Raw genomic sequence first — 8809 nt, 5'->3', positions numbered from 1 at the left:
TTTGAAGACAGAATTGTCAGTAGAGGACTGTGGCCTCCCAGATCCCCAGATCTCAGTATTTCTGATTATTATCTTTGGGGCAACCTGAAGCAAAAAGTCTACAAAAATAATCCCCGCAGCATTGATAGTCTTCAAAATGAAATTACACGCGTAATTCATTCAATTACCGTCGACGAACTGCAGAGAGTGTCGCGTAATTTATTTGTGAGATGCGCGGCATGTTTGCAAGCAGAAGGAGGTCACTTTCAGCACCTGTTATAAACCACGGTAAGTTATCTTTTTACTGTATTCTTATAAATGTGTGCATGTAGAGCAACTGATGGACGGAGACTCAGCGACACCACTACACTCACGCTATCGGGGAACGGCACTGCAGTCGCGGGGAGGAGTTGCATCCGTTCTGCGGTGGTATGACTCACGGCAAATTGCAGCCGCGGCGCGCACTTGATTGTACGCACTGTATATTCAAATCAAGAACTACCCACTCCAATATATCACTTAGTAAACTCATTTAGCGGACCTTTCCCCAAGATGAAATGGCAATATGCTTCCACTCAGGAAATCACAAGAATTATTAAATCATTAAAGACAAACTCGAGTGGATACGATGAAATTTCTAACAGTTATAAAAGTAAGCCTTCCATTTATAATTTCCCCGTTGACTTACATTTGTAATGCAATTCTTAGTACTGGTGTTTTCCCTGATAGATTGAATTTTGCTATAATCAGACCGCTATTTAAAAAAAGGGGAAACTCAAAACATCGCTAACTACAGACCTATATCACTGCTAACTGCATTTTCTAAGATGATCGAGAAACTTATGTATGCAAGACTCATTAAGCATATCGAGACAAATAATATGTTGGCCCAAGAACAATATGGTTTCAGGTCTCATTCTTTGACTGAGCAGGCGGCCTTTTCATTGATAGATAGCATCCTACACGCTATGAATAATAAGTTAATGGTAGGAGGTATATATTGTGAGCTTCAGAAAGCGTTTGACTGTGTCAATCACAAAATATTATTGGGCAAGTTAATATTTTATGGAATAGAAGGAAAATTTAAAACACTTATAGAATCTTATCTAACGGATAGATATCAAAAAGTTGTAATAGGTAACAGATTTGACTGCAGAAGCTCTTCTGAATGGGAAGTAATTAAGTGTGGTGTTCCTCAAGGATCAATCCTTGGCCTGCTTTTTTCCTACTTTATATCAATGACTTACCTTCAATAAACAACAAAAACAATAATATAGCACATTTTGCAGATGACACGCGTATTATAGTAACTGACACAAACAAGCTAGATTTTTAAACTAATCTTAATCAGACTCTTACAGACATTGATGCATGGTTTAATGCTAATTTGCTCACTTTGAATTTTAACAAATCTGAATATGTTGAATTTCGTTCCATGAATTATTATAACATTACTTCCAAAATTGTAGATAATCAAATTAAATTAATCAAGGCATCAGAAACAAAATTTTTAGGTTTAATCATTGATGATACCCTCACATGGAAACAACACATAAACTATGTTATCAATAAAATTTCAAGGTCATGTTATGCATTGAGAAATATAAAGCATTTTATTCCATTAGATTCATTAAAGTCAATTTATTTTGCCCATATACATTCGATCTTAAGCTATGGCATAATTTTTTGGGGTGGCACTTCCTGTGCTGGCAATGTTTTTATACTACAAAAGAAGGCTATTAAAATTATCACGAATTCTGGTTCAAGAGTGTCTTGTAGACATTTATTTGAGAAGCTTGAACTAATGACATTCTATTCTCAATTCATATACTCATTAATTTTATTTATGATTAATAATAACCATCTTTTCAATTTTATTAATGAGATTCACAAGTATAAAACCAGATCTCTTAATAATCTCTATTTAAAGTAAAAGTAAAGCTATCCCATAGGGTTGTGAGACGTTAAGGGTCCCACATTACCTTGACAATCGGCTCAAAGATGGTGGTAAGGTTGTCAGCCTTAGCACTGGCCACGCTTCACTCCCCAGGAAAATCATTTAATTAATTCCTGGTACTCATTTCTGTTAGAGGCTGAGTAAACCCCAGGGGCTAGTGTGGCCGGAAGGATTAGGTCAATTGAAAAAATCCAATGACCTCATCAGGACTTGAACCCGCGACCTTCCAGCTTGTAGCATAGTACCTTAACCACTACTCTACCCCAATAATCTCTATTTACCTTCTGTAAACTTAACAAAATACAGTAAGGGTGCATATATAGCAGGTACTAAAGCCTTTAATCATTTACCTCAAGCTTTAAAAGGGTTGACTTCTGACATGATAAATTTTAAGAGAGCACTGAAGAGATTTTTACTTCATCACTCTTTTTACTCTGTGAAAGAATACTATCAACAACGTATTATAGCTTAACAACTGTAATATACTTTCAGTCTAGAAATCTGCAGCAGTCCTATTTAAGACATTAGGAGCAACTACTGCATTGGATTAATGAATGTGAATATAGAAATTAGAATTTTAATAGTTTTAAATGTGTTTTGAAGCATATACTGTATGGATCAATGGGAGTTAAATATGATGATATTATAAACATAATGGGTCATAGGTGTGTGATTTTGTAACTGTATTTGATTTAGTTAATATAGGTAATTTATATGAAATGGTGTAAATACAAGTTTTATAGTAAGTTATTTTTAAAGTATGTTTATTAACCGAAATCTTATTAAATTATTTTATCTTATATTATTTATATTTATAGATTGATGTAAGTGACTTTGTTTGATTGACTCGTGCAATTTTGTATATGCATGTTGATGTATCTGTATTCAAAAGGACCATTTCCACATCCTGGTTTGTTATCCTGTATGGATATATATGGAAAATAAAATGAAATGAAATATTTATACCATAGGATACATGACACACAACAGGATAAAGATTACTTATACCAGTTACACAAACGAAATCATGCGTGTAGAGTAACTTAGAACATAAGGTAGTTAAACTCAAATACAAAACTTGACTTTAAACCTAATATTTCGTCATTGGGTCTCTATTGCGTACTTCAGTGCTTCATGAAACCTGAAATATCGCCGATTCCACCACTTATTGCACACGTATTTCTGTCGAAACTATAAATCTGAGAATAAACACAGAATTTCCTATAAAATTTTTATATTAATGTATTCTGAACGATTCTGAAATTCTGAACAACTGCCAAAATTGCGCCAAATTTCCCCACATATGATGGTGTTCCACAGATTTTACATAGACGGAACTCAGTAAATCAATATTAGAGTACTGAAAAACAAGTAGAGCCACCTATATTCCGATGTCCAATGAGTCGATGGTGTTCAGTATAATTGACGTGTTGGTTAAAGTTATGTACTAAGTTCCTTAGTTTTCCCATTTTCTCCGTTTCTCCGACTCTGACCTAGTTGTTACGTAACCATGAGATTTCATTCATTCATTTCCTTTATTTTCCATATATCCATATAGGTAAAAAACCTAGGATTTGGAAATAGTCCCTTTGATATGGATAATACCGCGATTCACATCCGTGGATGTGTGACGTGAACTATGAACGTAAGTGCTTTTAGTTCAAGACGAGCTCACATCAGACTGCCTGGCGTTTTGTGTTTATGTTAATCCCTGATCCCTGATCCCTGCCCTAAGCAAGGCTTGAGATGTTATAATTGTTTCTACAAAGGGAAGAGTCAAAATGTACTGTGTGCTTGTAATTTGTTATATGTTTGAAGACTTAAGTAGCAGAGGTAACAGGTTCATGCTGTATAAGCAGTGATGTTTTGTGGTAGGGTTTGGAGGAGATGGCTAGTGAACCAGTAGACTTTGTACGTAATTATTTCAACATAACTAATTCAGAAAGGTACATTGTGTGGGAAAGTGACATTCAGTTCTCAGATTTCAGGTAAAATATGGAATAGCGCCTATTTGTCCTGAAACATATTTCCAGAACTGTAACCCTAATCAAAGTGTGTGATAGGGTAGAGTAAGTTCCACTATGAAATTAGCACCAGAAATGAACCATGTTCAAATGCAATTGAAATCTGTAAGTTGGAGGAGGGAAAAAAACAGGTAAAGTGGCCTTTCCCATCACCCTTTCAGGACTATCTAGTATCTTCTTCCCCAGTATCTTACCTGCATGTCACATACAGTCAGGTGCCAACTATTACAAAAATAACAAAACCTAACAAAGTGATATGCAGCAATTCTCTCCAGTGCAATCAGTGATAAAGAAAACGGTAATTAATCAAATATTTAAGTATTACAGTTCATTATATGCATGTTATCTTTAACGTGGGCTTAGTATGGCATCCTGTGGCTGATTCACAAAGGCCACAGAGCAGTGTTCTGCCAACCATTTGAAGCCCTCATCACACAGATTATCATGCACTAACTAATTGTTGTGCCTGGCACAACAAATATGTCACATTCATGCATGATTTTTTGGGCTAATACATACATACATACATACATATACGTTTGCATTTAAAAATATTCATAAATGTGCCACCGGCCCCGAATATAAAACATCTCAACAAACAAACAAAACATTGAACACTTATACATTCACAAATAAAATCACTAGCATATATAATCCATACTTGTCAAAAACATTTACAATAGTTAAAAGGCAATACAAATTGCAGCAAGTATATATAAGCACAGCCAAGGACATAACATAACAATTCATATATGTTTTGTGCACCCTTATCCCAGTGTTTTTGTTCTGTAAAAAAAGATCGAAACAAGTTTTCCCAGTTCCATATACACCACTGGTGAGCATTGCTATCTCACCTTTAGCGTGGTGAGAACAACGCAACTCAAATTTGAACATTCGGACTGTGTGTTTAGCATTGTAGTATACATACTTTGCAGAGAGTGATGTTCATTTTCAGCTGATAGTAATGTTGCACTGATACCAACATTATATCTTTAAATGATACTATTTTGATTGTGTTCACTCTATTATTATTATTATTATTATTATTATTATTATAGTATATAATGATCAATGATAACCTACATTTTTCTTTCAGTTTTCTTTTGTACTATGATTAAGTTTTGTTGCAGGATGTTGTGTATCATAATGCATCGAGTTTAAGGTTCTCAGGGGAAATAAACAAGCTAATATAGGGCCATACTTAAGTCATGTATAATTCATAAACCTTCCTAAACCTCTGCCCCTCTGAACTGTGCATTGCTGTGGTCCTTGGGTTGACTCAGCCTCATAGAAATGTGTACCTGGAATCTTCCTGGGGGTAAAGGGTGGCCAGCGTGTAAGGCTCACAGCCTCACTGCCATCTGTGAGCGGATTGTCTAGAAAATGGGGGAGCCTTGACATCTCACAACCCTGTGGACCTCTGTTGCCTGTTACACGAAGAGCTAATTTCTTTTTGTTATTGCAAATGTACATAGATTGCAATATTTACATTTAATTTTAACACATGGGAGGATAATATTAAAATGAATCTTTATAGACATAGAATGTGAGGTTGTGGATTTGGGTCATCTGACTTGGGGATGGTCCTTGTGAATGCAGTAATGGACTTTCAAGTTCCACGCAAGTCAGAGAATTTCTTGACTGTCCTGAAGGACTTTGCTCTGAGGAGTTCGTTGCAGCAATAACGTGATGAGCACCTGATTGCTATCATATTCTTACTCCTTCTTGATCATAATGATGTCATTTATAATTCTAATGGTATACATGACATGTGTGACAATTTTCAGCCGAAGATGGATGTGATTAAAGAGGAACTTGATCGCCACTCTCTGTCTTCACACAGTGAAGGAGAACAGGTCAATAACATAAAACATGAAGATGACCCTGCACCACAACCGTTTTGTATAGTGAAGACTGAAGCCTATGTAAGTAATATCTCTTATCTTTTGTCTTACTGCAAAGTAGGCCTCATGTATACTTAGAAGTAAGGATGATGGTTATGTCTTGTCTCCAAAGTTTCAGCATGGTATGGCCAGCTTTATTGGAAGCCTCAGACCTGCATGAAGAGTGTTCAGTAAACTCCCAGTTATCCAGTATCCAACCATCTGGAATTCTCATCAAACTGGCAGACATTTCAAAGAAAGTTCATGTTTTTATAAAGTTATTCAAAGACATATGTGATGTGCATAAGTTCAGCTGTTATGTGATAGCTCTTCAAGCCGCCCCTAATAGCACTACCCGTTATCCTCCCTTATGCAGTACTTACTAATCCATGGCCATTACAATAAAGCCTAGTTGAATGTGCCTTCATGCTACAGTGTAGCTTTCACCCATCAGTCCACAGTTTTGCCTAGAAAGACTCCCATGCAAGAAATAAAACAGAAGCATTTTGGGTTTCTGTAATATAGCTTTCAGTGCATTGGCAATAGCTATTGAACTGGTGGAGTCAGGCATACGTAGCAAGGCACAGAGACAGATCAGAAACATATGTGCAGATGTGGAGCTGGGACAGCTCAGTCCACATAAAGATGAGCTGTGTGCTGGACAGTCGAGGAATTGGGGGTTCAGTACCTGGCAAGGAGAAGAGATTTCTCTCTTCTTCACAGCATCCACACCAAATCTCTCAGCTTAGCCACCCTTTGTCCAGTGAGTACCGGAGACTCTTTCACAGGGAGTGAAGTAGCTTGGTCATACAGCCAACCACTCACTTCTATCTAGTGCCAAGGTTAAGAGTGTGTGGAGCTGTAGTTCTGTCTCCCCAATACACCTTCACATGGCATGGTGCTTAATTAATTACCTATATAAATTAACAGTTGCAGATATTGAGAGAGTGTTAAATTTTGAGGTTAAGTCTGAAAAATTTAATGTTGACAGAATCTATACTAAGCAATAAATTCTTCCAAAAATAAAATGCTGATACTCCGACGACAGTGACAGTGAAGATAGATTTTGTAATATAATTACAATCACAAGAAAGAAAAAAATCTATCTTTATTATATTTGATTATATGATCATCTGTACCCAAGGGTAATATGCTCACCATGAGTTAAATTGCATTTTGTTGTTAGATTATAAATTTATATTACCCAAGTGTGACATTAACAACGTAAGTACTGAACGGATTGACTTCAATTTGGGACGTACTCAGTTCAAATCTTTGCTGGGGCACTGGATAACCTGGCTGAGATATTTCATAGTTTTCTCTATCCCCTTAAGTAACCCACAAAAGAAAAACACCCAAGTTGGTAGAATTGGATGCCTCTGCAGTATGAAATTAGGGTTTCCACAAGTTCGTCCCAGAACTGCTTGTGCCTGCACATATACAGATAATCAGTGTAATGTGTTGCAGGATGACTGTTGGGATGGAACTGTTATAAAGGAAGAACTGAAAGATGAGGTCTCAGTAGAGGAGCATGAGGAATGTGTAGAGAGGTTAGTGTTTGTCAAACTGCATATTAATTTGGTTGCAACTGGCTATGTGCATGCTTTAAAAGCGATGTTTGTTTTCTGTCACAGTGCACAGCAGTTGACTGCTTCACAGGGCTCCGTCCTTGGTCGGCCGAAATCTGACGAAGAGTCTGATGTCTCCAGAGAGGACAGTGGCTTGGTCAGCACATTTCTACATGTACAACTTGATGGAAAAGTAGAAAATAATGTTCAAACTGTGAATTTGGTTGACCCTTTAAGTACAGTGAGCAGTAAACAGTTTCCAGAAAACTCTTACTTTACAGATTGTATTAGTTCGCGTACAGAAGAGAAACCATACAGTTGTGATATCTGTAACAAGACATACTCGAGCAAAGGCTCTTATAAGCACCATTATCGCAGTCATACAGCCAAGAAGACATTTGTTTGTGATGTATGCAATAAGAAGTTTTCAATACGTAAAATTCTCAAGAATCATTATCGTATCCATACCGGTGAGAAGCCTTTTGAGTGCAGCGTGTGTAATGCAAAGTTCTCACGTAGCGCAAGTCTCCACAGGCATCGTACTACACATACAGAAATTAAACAGTACAAGTGCAATATCTGTGGTAAAGACTTCTCAAGAAATGATCATTTGAAGAAACATTACCGCACACATACAGGAGTGAAGATTTACAAGTGTGAAGTGTGCAATAAACATTTTTCACAAAAGGAAAATCTAGTGATACACAGTTTTATTCATACAGGTAAAAAACCTTACACTTGTGAGGTTTGCAATAGAAGTTTCTCCCAAGGTGGACATCTGAATGCACACAAACTTATACACACCGGGGAGAAACCATACAATTGTGATGTGTGTAACAAGAAGTTTCCAGTCCGAGAGAAACTGAGGCGTCATTATCGTATTCATACAGGCGAGAAACCATATGAATGTGGCGTATGTGAACGAAGCTTCACAGAACTTGGCAATCTTAAGAGACATCATTCTCGTGTGCATGACAAAGAAATGCCTGATAGTGGACAAGGAGTGGACAACGAGTAATTCACATCGTTAAAATCTTCCTCTACCTTAGAAACATTATGTATCAAATTTTGATAGGATTGAACTGTATAGCACCTTGAAAATAAATAATTTTGTGTATGTTTGTATCTTGCACAATAGCCTGCAATGAAATTGGATCATTATTGTTCTTATGTACATGTATGGAGGCTGTGGCCTTGTGTTTGTATGTGTACATACGTGTTTACTTGAGACTGTGTGTTTCTCTGAAGACAAAAGTGAACAGGTCCCAAGTTTTCTGTTAATCAGGTATTTGTGGGATTAGAAAATATGTAAGGAAATTGGGTACAAGACCATTAGGGAGGTATTTACAGGTTCATATGTTATCTACATTTGATCCATAGAGCAGGCAAAGAAATATG

General features: G+C 36.7%; 2 protein-coding genes across 6 annotated transcripts in view; one reads left to right on the top strand and one right to left on the bottom strand.

Annotated features, from left to right (window-relative positions):
* LOC111873530 (Hermansky-Pudlak syndrome 3 protein) overlaps positions 1-3248 on the bottom strand; it is a 29795-nt gene extending 26547 nt beyond the window's left edge. Inside the window, exon 1 of the mRNA XM_023868309.2 lies at positions 3060-3248. The gene's annotated coding sequence lies outside the window, so the exon portion shown is untranslated. The remainder of the gene's footprint in view (positions 1-3059) is intronic.
* Positions 3249-3408: 160 nt separating this feature from the next.
* On the top strand, positions 3409-8561 carry LOC111873542 (zinc finger protein 239). 5 transcript variants are annotated; one of them, XM_023868332.2, is made up of 5 exons: positions 3597-3769; positions 3918-4258; positions 5748-5885; positions 7311-7393; positions 7478-8561. In XM_023868332.2, exons 2-5 carry the CDS (start codon positions 4217-4219, stop codon positions 8427-8429), a joined length of 1215 nt encoding a protein of 404 aa, XP_023724100.1. In that variant the 5' UTR covers positions 3597-3769; positions 3918-4216; the 3' UTR covers positions 8430-8561. The 5 variants fall into 5 exon arrangements, with proteins under 5 accessions (XP_023724102.1, XP_023724100.1, XP_023724104.1 ...); XM_023868334.2 differs by lacking the exons at positions 3597-3769; positions 3918-4258 and adding an exon at positions 3409-3581; XM_023868336.2 differs by lacking the exon at positions 3918-4258.
* Positions 8562-8809: the final 248 nt, after the last annotated feature.

The sequence above is a fragment of the Cryptotermes secundus genome, unplaced genomic scaffold (genome assembly GCF_002891405.2).
Source record: "Cryptotermes secundus unplaced genomic scaffold, Csec_1.0 scaffold395, whole genome shotgun sequence".
Classification (NCBI taxonomy): Eukaryota; Metazoa; Arthropoda; class Insecta; order Blattodea; family Kalotermitidae; genus Cryptotermes; species Cryptotermes secundus.
Note: the sequence above shows the minus strand (reverse complement) of the source record. Positions and strands in the feature narration are given on the sequence as shown.

Coding starts and splice junctions, on each gene's coding strand:
- LOC111873542 (XM_023868332.2), top strand. CDS start 4,217: ATGCAGCAATTCTCTCCAGTGCAATCAGTGATAAAGAAAACG. Junction 4,259..5,747: donor AATCAGTGATAAAGAAAACG/GTAATTAATCAA, acceptor GACAATTTTCAG/CCGAAGATGGATGTGATTAA. Junction 5,886..7,310: donor TAGTGAAGACTGAAGCCTAT/GTAAGTAATATC, acceptor AATGTGTTGCAG/GATGACTGTTGGGATGGAAC.